Raw genomic sequence first — 17,108 nt, 5'->3', positions numbered from 1 at the left:
GGAATGATTTTCTTGTTAATTTTGTCATGAGCCTCTCCAAGGAATTGTCAATAATGTATTCTGTAGTCTCTGCTTTTCTCCCAGGTCCTACAGATGAGTGTCACAATCTAAAACCAGGTGACAGGGTCTATGTGAAAAAGTTTAAGAGACAAACCCTGGTTTGAATGTCCTTACCAGATGTTGTTCACCCAAACTGCAGTCAAGCTTGAAGGAAAGCCCACTTGGATCCACACTTCGCACTGAAAGAACTAATGATCCTGCATATCCTTTAAATGCTATAATGTGGTACAATTCCTCTAACACACACCTTTGACTACTATACACTAGCCCCCTGTTTCAGAACAAATTAATATAATGAAATGTGCAATATGAAGAGTACACTGAGGGTGAGAATCCAACACCGCATCGTGCTAAGAGAGACATTGACACTCAAGGTGGTAACTTTGATCCACATGTACACATAGATACAATAGGAGTGCCAAGGGGGGTGCGAGATGAATTTAATTCTAGAGATCAGGTTAAAGCAGGTTTTGAGTCCTTATTTGCTATTGTCACTGTTAATAATAATGTAGATTAGATGAATTATATCTTTTACAATCAGCAGAGGTTTGTAAACTACACCAGAGATGCTTTACAAGGTTTAGTTGACCAGTTAGGGCCCACTGCATCCATGGCGTTCCAAAATAGAGTGGCCGTGGATATGATTTTAGCAGAAAGAGGTGGGGTATGTAATTTCCTGTTTGTGTATTATCCCTTTGATCAAAGAGTATGAGTAAGGGACTGGACAATGTGACACCAAAATTTCCCTTGTTTGAAAAAAATGAAGAGCCAGTTCCGATAATGCCAACCAGATACGTTACCAGAAGAATGGAGAGATGGACTAGTACTGTGTCTGCCTCAGTCTCATAAGATGGACTGTCAGTGGACTTCCCATTTGCCTAGGGAAAGTGCAGAAGACCTTAGGTTCCGGCGAGGGCACACCCTGTGGGGTGTTAACTTGTACAAATAGAGGGTATGGAGGCCCGGAAATAAGCCCAGGGAATCCATGGCCTCCTTCTGAGGTGAGGTAGGGATCCCTTCCCTTTTAGGAATAGGGACTTACGGGCAGTGGAGAAACCCTGACGCAAGGGAAAGACGACCGAGGAAGAGTGCAAGGTCTGATGCTTGATCTCCATATTAAGTTTTTTAGGGGGGTTTGTGAGGGTATATATATATATTGCCATATGTGTTTTTTATGCTTTTATACCTATATGCAAGTTTTATTCGATTCCAAATGAGAGAAAAAACTTAAATGTCACCTTACATCAGATATCCCAAGGCTGAGAGAGATGTTCTAAGAAATTCAGAGAAGATACGTAACCAGACACAAGGCCGCATGTACTTGGCCAATTTCCCAGAAGCGCTGGAACAAGATATCAAGATGTTCAAATGTACATGACTGTTATATGATTTTCACTGTCTCAGTCCGCAAATCCGGACTGCCCATATATGGTTATGAGCCCATCACCCCCTAGTGGTGAGAGGGCAGAGGGTATAAGATCTCATGTAATCTGTAATAAAGTGCGCAGTTTTTTCTCCCGTGTGAGGAGCTAGACCAGACTCCTGTGTGTGGTGTCTCTTCTTACGGCCGGCAACGGGGCAAGTGGGGTGGGCCGGATTGGTGCTGTACTTAGAATTTTAACCCTCATAATCAGGACCCCGTGATTTGTCCATTTTAACCTTTTTAGTTGGCTCTGCACTTCTTCCTGGGTTAACTTGTCCCACATAAGACAAGCCCTCACGTATCAATGTCCCTGCAGCACCAGAACAGAGCTCATAAATACAATACCAGAACCAGGCTGAAAATATAAATACCAAAACCTAGGTTATAACATAGGTTGATGACCGGAACCGCACTCATTATGTAAATACAGCACCACAACCAAACCCATAGTATAGCTGCAGTGCCACAACCAAGGTCATTACATAAATGCAGCACCAGAATGAAGCTCATAACATGAATACAACTCCAGAACTAAACTCAGTGCGTGAATGCAGTGCCATAGCTGAGCGCAGTGCATATGTGCAGCATCGGAGCCAACCTCATAACACAGATACAGCAACAGGGCTGAGCTTGGTACGTGCATGTGGCACCAAAATCAAGCTCATATCATAAATACAAGCCAAAAATCAAGCAACTTTGTTGTGTGGGTTGGCAGCTGCACATCGGAGGATAGGAGACAGAGCCAGAGGGCAGATGGTCCATGTAGCTTCAAAAGACGTTGCCACATGGAGGAAGGCTGAACTAGGTGGACATATGTCTTTTCTTCTTAGCCAGTTTCACACGTGTGAGCGCGATATGGCACTGTGAAATTCGTCCTGATATCGCGCTTGGGAACGTGTGATGCCCCATGGATGCAAGGTGTTTTAGTGTCGAAAACGCCTCCCACCGCTTCAGGGAAGTAGCGATCCTCCAGCGCGGCTTTCAGCCATGCTGGAGGATTGGCAAGTGTTTCCCATTATTTTCAATGGGAAACATTGCATTGAATTGCACTCACATGCACCTCGCACACCATGCAATGTTATTTCTGTCCCCATTGAAAACAATGGGAAAGGTGTTTCGATGGAAGACTTGAAGATAGGACATGCCGCGATTTTGTTTCCCACACCATAATGTGAAGCGGGAAAGAATCGCTCATGTATATGCCCTATTCATATGTATATGACCCCATTCAGGGACCCTGTTCTATTAATCAGTCCAGTGACTACTTTACTATTCACTGACATCCTACAGTTACAGTAAGGCCCCTCACACAGGCGCTTTTTACCGCGATTAGCGCGGTGCTTTCAGCACCGCTCTAATCGCGATACAACACTTCCATTGTTTTCAATGGGACCGTTCACACAAGCACAGACAGCCGCTTGATCGTGGTGCTGAAAAGCAGTGCATGTTCTATTTTTCAGCGTTCTATGTTTCAGCGTTTTTAGGCGCTGAGCGTCAGCCATTGAAATAAATTGGCAGAGTTTTCAGCGCTGCTGAATATGCAGCACAACTTGGTACCGCGTTTTTGACAGCGTTAATCACCCTAGCTACACTACGAGGGGAAAAAAAGCAATGCTCACCTAGCAGGCGCCGTTCGAGTCCCTCCCGCTGCTCTCTACCATCCCTGCAGGCTTCGTGCAGTTGTCAGCACCAACAGAACATCTCTTGCTGGTAATAGGGATTGAAAACCCTGCTGGCTCGAAAACCAATGAATAGCTGTGATTGGTGCACTGAGCACTGGCTCTGATTGGTTGTCGAGCACTGGCTCAGCCAATCAGAGCAATCTCTTGCTGGAGGCAGAGTTTTCAATCCCCATTAACAGCAAGAGATGCTCTGGAGAAACCTATGTAATAAGGCAGCATCAAAAAGATAAAATTTCTTCTTTTATTCGGTCCATTAAAAAATGGAGGATGAAGCAAACAGCCACGTATCGGCCCTACAATTGGGCCTTTGTCAAGCTAATGATCCATTCCACACATTAACATATATATAGTGGCAATCCACCAATAAATACACAGAGTGAGAATATACAAATAAGACACATGTGCACACCACCCACCTACAGGATCCGCTGGGAGGAATATGGGGAAGCATGGCGGCATCCAGACTCCAGTATGACTGTTACAGCGACCCTGAGCCGCACCGAGCATGCGCGGCGGTGACGTCCCCACGCTCGGACGTCCCTGAGATTATTCCGCAATAACTGCGCATGTACGGGACTTACACATCATCCTATGTCATCGAGAGATCCCGGACTGTGATGGCGACCCTCAACTGCACTGGGCATGCGCAGTTTCGACGTCACCGTGCTCAGACGTCTCCGAAAGTGTTCCGCTCTAACTGCGCATGTACAAGATTAACAAGTACTATTACGTCACCGGGGAACCCCGGACTCCAAAGGACGTCACAAAAAGACCATACAACATAGCGAAAACTATCCGATGGTCATTATCAAAACTACTACTAGATAGGCATCATCAATATATACAAAAACTAAACATACAAATAACTCCACTTTCTGCGCATGCGCAATTCCGATGGCACTATACCTCAAGCATCTCTGTTGCCAAGGGGATGCAATATCACTACATTATTAGCCCTGGATCACATATAGCATCCACAGCGATGTAGCAACCTATAGTGTCCTAATTATTAATGGCGTAATTACACATATCAATTGTCTACCTGCACACTGACCAAGTGTACATAGGAATCATACCACAATTCTCAGTTATCAGCCAAAAATTCCCCCACAGACAATTCTTAAGTACCACGGGTCTCTAGGAATGGTTAGAGCCCGGCATAAACTTTACTTGAAACATAATACAAGGCAGTTCAATTGTAGACTTCACAGTGCAGGCAAATGAATAAACTTTAAAACTTAGTACCTCCACACGGCTCTTATCAGCTCAAAGACGCACATGTGTGAACAGAGATTATTATCTTGAAGTACCTCCACCTCGTCTTGGAGACGCATGGGTGTGACAATTAAAGGTTGTACCTCTACGTGGTGATCCTGACTTCAGATGGCTGTGTAGGAAAATTAGATAGTACCTCTGCACTGGCCTTGAAAGAAACAACTGGTGCTTGATATCTTGCTATCAGTAACGCAGTACCACGTGATGGCTATGTCACGATCTGCTCTCATATAATGTGCAGACCTCTTCTCTGCACAGCAGAAAACATTTGGCAGTTGTAGGTAAACGTGGTGACTTGAGTGACTGACCGCAGGCAAATTGTTGATGCCCTGAGGTGTGCTGTATTTCTGGAAAAGTCGGACTTGTTGGCTGTTTCCAAACTACAGTATCAAGAATATATCAAGACTGGTTGAACCATGGACAAACATCCGACAGAAAATCACATAGTGGCAGGCCAATGGTTGATCCTAGAGACTATCTTTAGGTAGCACGTCTGGTATCTCAGCAATGGTGTGCTACATTAGTCCAACTGATCCAGGAGTACACTAGTGGGGAAAGTAGACAAATTTCCACAATGACCATGCGATGTACATTGTGACTGGGATTCAATAGCTGAAGACTGACAAGGGTGCAACTGGCGACCTCATGTCATTGCCAACGCGGCTTTGCATGGGCTTAGGAAAGACGTCAATGAACCTCGAACACATGGCAGAACGTTGTCTGGAGCAAGGAGTACGGTTTCCTGCTGAACCATACGGATGGCCAGTTCCACATGTGGCATAAACAGCATGAGGTCTTATCTTATGGGGTACCATTTGGGTTCAACAGGCCCGATGGTGTCTGTGTTGGGGCCTAAGATCATTGGTCATCATATGCCAATCCTTGAATGGTGAACACTACAGGGACCTGATAGTTGACCATTTGCACCCATATCTTCCACCTTGTGGAATTTGTTCCCTGATGTCTAAAAGGAATGATCACCCAAAAAGGTGGGCCAACCGATTATTGATTAAATGCCCCTAATGCAGTGATTGCTCAGTGTATATTATATATACAGTGGATAGAAAAAGTCTGCACACCCCTTTAAAAATGCAGGTTTTTGTCATGTTAAAAAATCTGATACAGTTGAATCATTTGGGGTGCAAAAATAAAATGTGGCTGCATAAGTGTTCACACCCTCTTATATTTGGGCATGTGGTTGTGTTCAGAATTAGCCAATCACAACCTCATGATAACTAGTGGTTAGTACCCCGCTGCCGTTATTTACAGGGATTCTGATTTCCCCCATATAAAGTTCAGCTCTTCTAGGAGGATTCTCATGACATCTTCTTAGTTGACCCGTAAAGATCTTGCAGCACATCAAAGGGATCTAATTGTGGGAAGGTGTTAGTCAGGAGAAGGCGACCAAAACATGATTGGTCTGGGAGGCTGCAAAGAGGCCAAAAGCAGCAGTAAAGGAGCTGCAGGAATTTCTGTCAAGTGCTGGTTGTGTAGTGCATGTGACAACCATCTCCAGGATTCTTCATATGTCTGGGCTGTGGGGGAGGGGGGCAAGATGGAAGATTTTTCTAAAAAGGAAAAACATCCAAACCCTATGTCAAGTCTGCGTGTTCTGATCAAATGAGACCAAGTGGGAACTTTTTGGCCATAATTCCCAAAGGTATGTTTGGTCTAAAGCCAACACTGCACATCATCACAAGACCACCATACCTGCAGTGAAGATGGTGGAGGTAGCGTTATGCTTTGGGGCTGTTTTCTGCTGCTGGAACTGGGGCTTAAGTCAAGGTAGAGGGAATTAAGAACAGTCCTAAATATCAGTCCATTTTGGCACAAAACCTTCAGGCCTCTACTGAAAAGTTGTAGATGAAAAGGAATTTCACCTTTCAGCAGGACAACAACCCAAAGCAGACCTCCAAATCACCAAAAGAATGGCTTCGCCATAAGAAGATAGCGGTTTTGGAATGGCCCAACCACAACCCAGACCCGAATACCATTGAACATTTGTGGGTGACCTGAAGAGGGCGCTACACACAAGATGCCCTTGCCATCTGACAGATTTGGAGAGCTTTTACAAGGAAGCACGGGCAAAGATTGCCAAGTCAAGATGTGCATGCTAATAGTTACCCAAAATGATTGAATACTGTCATAGAGTCAAAGGGTACATCAACAAAGTATCAGTTTTAGGGTGTGCATATTTATGCAATTGTATTATTTTTCTATTTTTTTCCACCCTTAAAGTTTTCAGTATGCTTTGCAATGGAATTGTACAAATAATGGGTCACACTGACGGTGGAAGTAAATCTGAAATGATTCGTCTTTGTTGATTTTATTTAACATGACAAAACATGACCTTTTATCAGGGGTGTGTGGACTTTTTATATCTACTGTATGTACACACGCACACACATTTAGTTAAGGTTTTGTGTACAAAGAAGTAGAAACCCACAGCAAGATTAAATTGGGGTACATTAAATGGTACAACTAAAACCGACAACTCATACTGCAAAAAACAGCATATCTATGTCGCCATTAAAATTAAAAAGCTATGATTGTTTAAAAGTAGGAAAAACTGTAAAAACAAACTGGAGAGCTGCAGTTGGAAGGGATTAACAAAACTGTCGAGTATCCGCCCTTAGTAAATAATTATCTTTCACTTTCGAAAGTTAAAAAACAAAAAAAAAACTGTAATTGCTACAGATAGCTACTCCACTTTTCCCCAGCACTAGTTTATGCCCAGCCTTGAATCACAAGCGATGTTCTAGCGCCTCCTGCTGACAACTCTTATAAACAGCAATATATATCACCAGATATTTGTTATTAGACTGATTTGTTACCGTAACAGCTTCTATTAGCCATTTATAGGACTATTTGTTTCGGTCTCATGAAACCACATTTTAACAATGAACACACTAATTCTAACTATAGGCTCTATTCACATCGAGAGCCTCCATTGGGGGTTCCTCCTGTCTTTTCTGTACTTTCGAAGGCAAAAATATTAGTCTGCTACTCTATTCTTGCTACCAAATATGCTAGAACCCTGACAGATGCCATTAATGCCAATGTGTTCAATTAACACCTTAAGAACACAGCCTATTTAAAAAAAATTTCGGTCTCTCCTCTCCATTTTCAAAAAACCATAACTGGAACTTGCAATTGTTTGATCGCTTATACCATATACTGCAATACTTCAGGATTGCAATATATGGTATTTCTGTTGGCATTCTATTAGGATGGGTTACAAGCCCATTTTAATAGGCAGAAATAAATGGCAGCCCTGAGAGCCTTCAGAAGACCACAGGCTGCCACGGCAACAGATTAGCACCTCCTGATATCATTGTATAGGGCTATTCGGGACTCCTGAACTCTGATCAGGGCATTTAATTGGCAGTGGCTGTTAAATGGTTAACAGCTACAATCAGCATAAGCACTGTTCTCAGCTGCCACGGACCGGTCTTAGCTGTCAGAAACAGCCAGCACCTGTCTTGTATGGAGTAGTATGGGCCGCTGACCCCTATGCCATGCAAACCCCAATACTGGAGGGTGTATACATATGTACACCCAAAGGCGTCAATGGTTTAAATGGGGTTTATTAGGGAAATGCTATTGATGACCAATCTACACAATAGACCATTCATAGCGGATTGGCTCAGGACCCTGGCCCATCAGCTGGTCGAGTGTCCGCTGTCAGTGCCACAACACATAGGGATAAGGAGTGATGGCTGCTGTTCTAACCACTGTGTAGTGGCCAATGCTTGTAATTGTAAGCGCAGCTATCATTGATTGAAATGGAAGCTGCATCTGCAAGTGCCTGCGACTACACAGAGATCAGAGCCAAATGGTTCTTCTCTGTTACCTGTGTATTGTGGCACTGACAGCGGGCCCCGATCGGCTGGGGTCCCGAGCAATAGACTCCAGCCAATGAACTATTGATGGCCTATCCTGAGGATAGGTCATCAATAGTATTTCCCTGCAAAACCCCTTTGACGTTTGCCATTATCCATCTGTAACAGTCCTATGGCTATTATGGCTCAATTATAAGCATAAACCACGATAATTATGTCAACAGAGCATTATACTACTAGTAATGGTTCAAAGAGTACATTCTCCATAATAGAATAGTATTGTATGTTATCACATAAGACATTTTCAGCATTAAACACACACCTATACTAGACAGTAAGGACATATACTGTGAGAATGAGGGTGGTGTCACATCCGTTTCTGAACCTCTGGTTGGAAGTTCAGTCGCACATCCGGCTGCAATTACCAAAAGAAAAAGCGCTACATGCAGAGCTTTTTCATCTGTCCCAAAACCGGAAAGCCAGTGAACCCCATTATAGTCATACAGGTCCGCTTGTCGCTGTTCAGTTCCATCCAGAGATGGAACCGTTCAGCTACGGGGATTCCCCTTCCTGCCTGAGCAGAGCAGGAAAGCTGAATCCCCAGGGTAGATGTGAAAGCACCCTAAGGCTGGATAAACACGACCGTATATCAGCTCAGTTTTCACGCTGAGCCGATATACGGTGTCCTCATCTGCAGGGGGGGGGGGGGGAGGTGGAAGAGCCAGGAGCAGGAAGTAAGCTCCCGCCCCCTCTCTGCCTCCTCTCCACCCCTCTGCACTGTTTGCAATGAAAGAAGGCAGGATGGGGGCGTGGCTAATTCTTGGCACTTAGCCCCACCCCTGTCCTGCCTCCTTTCATTGCAAATAGTGCAGAGGGGCGGAGAGGGGGTGAAGAGGAGGCAGAGAGGGGGCGGGAGCTCAGTTCCTGCTCCTGGCTCTTCCATCCTCCCCCCCCTGCAGATGAGGACACCGTATATCGGCTCGGCGTAAAAACCGAGCCGATATACGGTCATCTGAATCCACCCTAAGACAGACATACTTAAATGGTCAAAGTACCTTGTTTCCCTGAAAATAAGGCCTAGCCTGATTTTTCAGCATATTCGGGGGAGGCTTGAAATATAATGTATACCCTAAAAATAAGCCCTAGTTACATTACATAAAAAAAAAATAAACAAAAAACAGGAACAGATTACCTAGCAGGCTTGGTCCAGGTCCCTCCTGCTGCTCTCCAGAGTGGTAACCTTTAGATTTAAAAAATCTCACCTCCACGAAGCAATGGCTGTGATTGGTTCTTCGAGCTCTGAATTGATTGGCTGAGGTGTGGCACTCGAAGAACTAATCACAACCATCACGTCGTGGAGGCAGTATTTATGAATTGGCCACTTAATAAATCCTGTCTCTACGAAGCGATAGCTGTAATTAGTTTATTGAGCGCTAAACTGATTGGTTCTTCGAGCGCTGCTCAGCCAATCACAGCCATCATTTTGTGGAGACAGGATTTATGAATCCTGTAACCAGAAAGTAATCTTCTGTGAGCAGCCGAGGACTGCAGGAACCGCTCTGGAGTGCCCCTTTAGGGTAAAAATTAATAACAGTGTCTTTTTTTCGGGAAAACACTGTAGTACTGATCATCCATCCTTTACTCCATTGCCTTCCTCGTAGGCCACCATATCTTACAGACCAGGAGGCCATATTCAAGCCTCCAGGTACCATATAAACTTATAGGGACCCTGTGATAACACCAAGGGGACCCGATGGAAGAGAGAGGGAGCCCCCTCCCTCTTTCAATGTTTTACACGCTGCAGTGTTACTGATTGCAGCATGTGAACAGTTAAACAGTGGGGATCAAAGGTTTCTTCATACCCCGCTGTTAGAGCAAGTGCCAGTTTCTTATCCAACAGTTGAGCACCTGCTCACCCTGGCATGGGAGACCTGTGCCATACTTGTAAAGCAGCAACCGTCAAGAGATGGTGCATCAGAATAAAGCTCGCCAAAAGGCGTACCGGCAGTCGTTAAGTGGTTAAAGGGGTTGTAAGACTTTTTCTTTTATAACTACGTTCACCATGCTGAAGAATAATAAACCGTACATACTCTCCCCTCCCCCCATCTCCTCTGCCAACAGTTCCAGGGCTCCTTTCCAACCTATTGTTTACAGGCTGCAGCAGCCTGTGACGTCCCGTAAATAGGCAAGTACAGCCTACAAACATTACGTCAGTGAGAGGACTCGGAGCTGTCGGTGGGGAAAGGTATGAGCCGGTTTATTACTTTTCAGAATGAGGAACATGAATGCAAAATAAAAATTAAGGCCCGATAACCCATTTAAGCTAGGGACACAAGGTTCATTTCAGAGACTCCATCACAGATTCCATCAATTTTACCGCCAAAAATGCAGCGTTATTACCGCTGGTAAAATGAAGAGCAATGGGTATAATATCCATCATGTGACACATCGGGTAGTCAGCCATTTTTTGTTTTCTCTTCCTATGATGGCACAGAGGAGGATAAAGGTTTAGCTCAGATGTAAGCCTAGCCTTGTGCTGTGCTGATAATGTATTCATATATTTTGGTTTCTGGTTTCACCCAAGAACCTCAACCCCACCACCCCACCCCACCAGCTGACAGGACGCAGATTGTCCAACTGGCAGACATAAATGTGATATGCAAAATCTCTGGGCTGTAAATGGTGCCAGAAACATGCTGCAACATCGTATATAATGCCGCTGCGTCCTGCATCACATGCCATCAATGTGATCATTTAATGCTGATCACTTATTTTCACTCTAGTTTCTTTGCCAAGTTTTCTCCGTGATTCACGAACCTCTCAGACTGTCTGATTTCTTCATGAATATGCATCTTGGGGAATCTTTTCTCTCATCTCTGCTGTAAATTCTTTATTTCCAGTAGATTTTTATTGAAATTCTGTTTAAAAGAGAAGAACAGATGGGACTTTACTGCAAGTAACAACCCGACTCTTTATATGTGACCACAATGTAGGCCCTAAATATATAGCAGAAAGATCTATGATTAGGACAACTTGTCTATTAACAGGTTAATAGTGACTGATCTTGTGCTTTGAAGCCCTGCCCTGTAGTCAATAGAAGAAAACCCGCCCTTGGGTCTATGAGCCTTAGGAAGTTGTAGTTTCGTTTCTCTCTTCTTCTGTCAGCCATGGCGTCTGCTGCTGTTAGAGATGAGCTGCTCTGCTCCATCTGTCTGAGCACTTATACAGATCCTGTAATGCTGAGATGTGGACACAACTTCTGCCGGGTCTGTATTCATCGTGTGCTGGATGCACAGGACGAATCTGGAGTTTATTCCTGTCCTGAATGCAGAGAAGAGTCTCAGGAGCGGCCGGCACTCATGAGATGCTTAGCTCTGCATAACATCATGGAGAACTTCCTGATCACTCCTCCAACACAGACGGAGACCGGGATCTTCTGCACTTACTGTGTGGACTATGCGGCATCGGCTGCTAAATCCTGTCTGCACTGTGAAGCTTCTCTGTGCGAGAAACACCTGAAAGCTCACAGCAAGGCAGCAGAACACGTCTTATCTGAGCCCAGCGCGAACCTGGAGAACAGGAAATGTTCTGTCCATAAGAAGATCCTGGAATATTATTATACTGAGGACTCCGCTTGTATCTGTGTTTATTGTTCAGCTGGAGAACATAGGGGTCATCGGGTAGAGATGCCAGATGAAGCCTCTGAGAAGAAGAAGAAGAAGAAACTGAGAGATGTTCTCCAGAAACTGAGCACAAAGAGGGAGGAGACTGAGGAAAGAGTCCAGAGTCTGGAGAAACGCAGGAGAAAAGCTCAAGAAAAAGCAACAGGAGAAGCAGAGAGAGTTACTGCCCTGTGTAGAGACATCAGAAAACGCCTGGACAACCTGGAGAAGAAGGTCCTGAGCGAGATCTCCCGGCAGGAGAAGGAAGAATCACTCTCACTCTCTGCTCTAATCAAGAAGTTAGAAATAAAGACAGATGAGTTGTCCAGCAAGATGAGACACATTGAGGAGCTGTGTAATATGACTGATCCACTGACTGTCTTACGAGAACCAGACACTGGGGACTTGTGTGATCTTGATGAGAAGGGAGGTGATGGGGACACGGGGGAACATGATGGAGGTGGTGAGCACACCGGGGGACATGATAAACCGCTCCATGACGTAGATGGTCTTGATGTGGTGGTGATCTCAGACACATTACACACATTATGTGACATAGTAAGAGGTATCAGGTGGGGGATCTATGTGGGGGAACCTGCAGACATATTACTGGATGTAAACACAGCAGCTAATAATATCCATATATCAAACGACCTAAAAACTATAACCAACACATCACAGAAGCAGAATCGTCCAGAAACAGCAGAGAGATTCCAGCAGTATCAGGTGATGGGCAGCAGGAGATTCTCCTCCGGACGACATTACTGGGATGTGGAGATCAGTAGATCAGAGGCGTTTAGGGTGGGGATGTGTTACCCCAGTATGGAGAGGAGGGGAGGTAAGCCAGACATTGGATTGAATAACAAGTCCTGGTGTTTGAGAAGGTGTAAGAGTCAGTATTCAGTGATATATGATGGTAAAGAGACGCCGTTATCTCACAAGGTCTCCAGTGATAGAGTCAGGATCTGTCTGGATTTTGAGATCGGGCGGCTGTCCTTTTATGAGTTGTGTGACCCCATCAGACACTTATATACCTTCACGGCCAACTTCACCCAGACCCTTCATGCTGTATTACGTGTGTGGGAAGGTTCGATAAAGATATAGAGGGAAGCAGCAACAGAGAAACCATAATAGAAACTGAAAAAAAAAAACAGGTAAGGCCGGGCCCACACGACCATTTTACGCAGGGAACTTCATATCCCTACCTATTGTCATTTTTTACACGGGTATGCCTGCATATGAACAGCGTATTTGACTCACACTGTCCTGCGCCGGCTTCCTGGTTTCCTTTTTTTTTTTCAATTTCCTTCTCATGTCTCTTAACAACATGAGTGCATTCGTAATGTAATTGCGTATGCAGTGTTTTGAACGCACCCATAGAGAACAATAGGGCTCTTAAGCACATAATATGCGGTAAAATAGAACATTCTGCATTCATTTTTATGCACATAACATACTTAACCCCTTAAGGACCAGACACTTTTTATGGATTTTACCCATGTGGTGGTTTTACTGCCCTATTTTGTTTCCTTCAGCTACCACAATTATTTTTGCTGCGGTTTTTTTCTGTGACATATAGGGCGATTTTTAAAATATCTTTTTTACTGACTTTTTTCCGTTTTTTAGTTTTATTGGGGGTAAAATGCTAAAAAAAATGATTTTAACATTTAAAGTTATTTTTTTATTTAGTATATTTATGCTAAAATAAAGTATGGGAACGGGTTCTTCTATTTGTTTCAGACGTTTTGATATATAGTATGTATGGTTTTGGTTTACAGGGCGCATACGGCGACGGTTTTGGGTTATTTTCTTTCTTATGTATATATTGTTGTTTTATTCTGTTATTTTGTTTTACTGATGTATGTAATCATGTTTTTTTTTAACTATGTCCCCCTACGATGTCAAATGTCACATTTATTTTTTATTTGACACTTTGACTGTAGCTGGGTCATCCATAGGAGCCCCAGTTCCAGGAGAAAACAACCCCTGTAGTGACATTAGTCACTGGCAGAGCTGGCCAGGGTCTAGTTTGTAGCAGGGAACCTCGGCGGTCCCATGACCCCCCGACTCCTGTTGTGAAAGCTACAGTTCTGCTTTAAATTTCTTGCACACAGTGCTCATTGAGCGCTGTGTATTTGGGGAAGCAAAAGGCAGGTTATCAGCTGTCACTAAGGAGCTGATAATCTGTTCCTGCCTTTGATTGATTGCAGGGGGAGGAGGCTTAAAGCACCGCCGTAATTTTACTGTCGGCAGTGCTTTAAGCCCAGGACCAGGCGCCATATATTAACCGTGCCTGGTCCTTAGTGGGTTAAATATGCGCAAGCCTGAGTGGAACAATGAGAGGCTATGCACTTTCATTGACACCATTTACCACGTATTATGCGCATACACTGTTAGTGTGGGTCTACTTAGATCGCGGCAGGGAAGAGGTTAACAGCGAGGGGCGCATCTCTGGTGCACCCCCGCTGTTGCAGCAGGAGGCCAGCTATTAGTGACAGCCGGCTCCCGCTGCGGGAAAGCGCGAGATCTGTCATGATCTCGCGGTATCCCTATGACGTAAGGGTACGTAATTTTGTGGGAAGTACCCCGCTCCCATGACGTACCCTTACATCATGGAGAGGGAAGGGGTTAAGAGACTGAAAGGTGGTGACGGGTTCCCTTTAACCTGACTGTGGGGGTATATCAAGAAAGCCAGAATAGTACCTTAGAATCATCCTGAGTAGAACACTGCCGGTCCGGACATAACAGGAAACTTACTGTAACTGTACTTGCTAGTGATCAGTGGGGTGCGTAGCAGTTTTCCCTTCAGCAATCCAAACTTTTGACATGTCCTTATGATATGTTAAAAGGTTTTAGAAAGCGCAGTTACACTTTAACCTTTACTATTATCTAGATATTTTTCCATATTAGGGTAATAAATATATTACTATTCAGAATGTCAGTAAATAGAACCCATTCAGTGAAATTCCTTTAATCTGGTATCTGATTAACCAGAGATTCTGATAATCCAGCCCTTGATTCCAGCACAGAACCAGAAGACGGCTCAGTGAAGTGTATTAGCATTTTGTGTTCCTTGAGCTTCTCTACCAGGAAGTTTTATAAAGTTTTCTTTATAAAGTCCCATTTAGACACAACGATAATAGCTCAAAAGATATCCCTCAAGCGACTTTTGAGCGATCATCGTTGTGTCATTTACAGCGCAAGATGAGCGCTCAAGATGAGCGATCACCTTGCGCTGCCAGCAGAGGATGCAGAAGACAAGCGGGGTGTCCCCGCTTGCCTCCTGCATCCAGCTGTTCCCCGCTCCGAGCGCCTGGCTGTTATGCAGCCGAGCGCTCGGAGCGGAGGATGTAGAAGACAAGCGGGGTGTTCCCGCTTGTCTTCTGCATTCAGATGTTTTCTGCACGGAGTGCCCGGCTGTTATACAGCCGAGCGCTCCATGCAGGGTATAGAGAACAGAGCTGGACCGCTCTGTTCTTCATACCCAGCCTGTGATCAGGGAGCGGGATAGAGCTGAAACAATAGTATCAGCTGTATTCCGCTGTGAATACCTGATAAGGCTCATTGTTGTCTTTCAGCACGCTGAAAGATGACAATTAGCGACAGACGAACAAAATCTGCACGATGTAAGGGCAGTTACACACAATGTTTATCATTCAAAAGACAGCGTTTGAGCGAATTTTGAGCAATAATCGTTGTGTCTATATGGGCCTTAAGTTCAATAACTCAGAACATCTGATAATCCGGCATCAGAGTCTGTTAATGTTTGGACTAAAGAAATGAAATCGTATATATTTTTCATCTGCAGCAGTTTGGTAATTTAGGTTAATTTCTGCTAGTCTCTTGCTTACTATTGTTATAATGACCCAATCACATGAAATGCATCATTTTTTTCACTAGTTTATATCATTTTGGGGACACCAGATCTGTGTAGGTAACTGGGGGGACTTTTTAAATGTTAATAAAGATTTATCTGCATATAACTGATGGGCATCTGTGTCTTTATTTTAGTTTGTGCCTTGTTGTCACATTTTGTATTTTCTTCTTCCCATGCTTTGAGTATATATAGTAGTCAGGTGACCCTCCAACTTTGTTAGCTGAGCGCATCTTGGGTACATTGATGGATGCCCATGTGCAGTTCGCACCTCAGGAATGGTATGCCATTGAGCAGGTTTTGGTAAACAGATATGGGGAGGGGGATTTACAAAAGCTTTTACACCAGAATTATGCCATAAATAGGTCGCAAAATTTTGTGCAAGGACAGAGGGGTGTGGTCAGGAGCAGGGCTTATGACGACGTATGATTTTACCTCAGTCCTTATAAAAAGTACAGGGCCGTTTCAAAAAGAGACAGGGAGCAAATTCCGCAGCATTTCTGCATCCAAAAAAGTCTTAACCATTGATGTGGATTTTGACTGGAAATCAGCTGCATATCTGCAGCAGATTTCATACTATGCAGCGCTCCCCCTCACCCCTCCGAAGGTTTCCCGCTGTCAGTACTCCCCGGCGGCCTGTAGTGGCCTCACCTGACCAGCGGCACCGCACCTGACCAGGCCGCTGGGAAGGGCTGACAGTGGGAAGCCCTCAGAGGAGGTTAGGGGGAACACCGCTGCGTATCTGCAGCTGATTTCTAATCAAGATCTGCACCAATGGTACAAATTTTAACTATTCTGTTAGATGCAGAATTTGCTGCAGACATTCTGCAGCATTTCTGCCATGTGTAAACATACCCTAAGTCAGCTTAAATGCTGCGACATGCAGAGTTGCCTCACTAGTAATAGTGTCCCCTATACCAGCCCCAGCAATAATAGTGACTCCCACAGAAGCCCCAGCAATAATAGTGCCCCCCCCCTCCCACAGTGACCCATAGTATTAGTGCTTCCCCATATCAGCCCAGTGACTCCCACAGTAACCCATATACTTACCCTCCTCCTGAGCTTCACAGTGCCGACGATTAGAGATTAGCGAGCATACTTGCTAAGGGCAATTGCTCAATCGAGCACCTGCCCGCTCGGGAGCAAAGATTCGGCTGCCGGCGGCGGACGGGGAGTGGCGGGGGAGAGCGGGGAGGAACAGAGGGGAGATCTCTCTATCTCCCCCACTCCCCCCTGCTCATGGCTGCAACTCACCTGTCACCCGGGGCGGCAGCCGAACCTTCTCTTCCG

The 17,108-nt window shown here is 44.7% G+C and overlaps 1 protein-coding gene across 1 annotated transcript; it reads left to right on the top strand.

The window, feature by feature from the left end:
• Nucleotides 1-11,454: 11,454 nt before the first annotated feature.
• On the top strand, nt 11,455-15,917 carry LOC136625927 (E3 ubiquitin/ISG15 ligase TRIM25-like). Its single transcript, XM_066600534.1, has one exon. It carries the CDS (start codon nt 11,519-11,521, stop codon nt 13,046-13,048), a length of 1,530 nt encoding a protein of 509 aa, XP_066456631.1. The 5' UTR covers nt 11,455-11,518; the 3' UTR covers nt 13,049-15,917.
• Nucleotides 15,918-17,108: the final 1,191 nt, after the last annotated feature.

Source organism: Eleutherodactylus coqui, chromosome 4 (genome assembly GCF_035609145.1).
Source record: "Eleutherodactylus coqui strain aEleCoq1 chromosome 4, aEleCoq1.hap1, whole genome shotgun sequence".
Lineage (NCBI taxonomy): Eukaryota > Metazoa > Chordata > Amphibia > Anura > Eleutherodactylidae > Eleutherodactylus > Eleutherodactylus coqui.
The sequence above is the reverse complement of the archived record's forward strand: the minus strand, read 5'-3'. Positions and strand labels throughout refer to the sequence as shown.

Bases quoted from the DNA above. Each gene is read 5' to 3' on its own strand.
- LOC136625927 (XM_066600534.1), top strand. From the start codon at position 11,519: ATGCTGAGATGTGGACACAACTTCTGCCGGGTCTGTATTCATCGTGTG.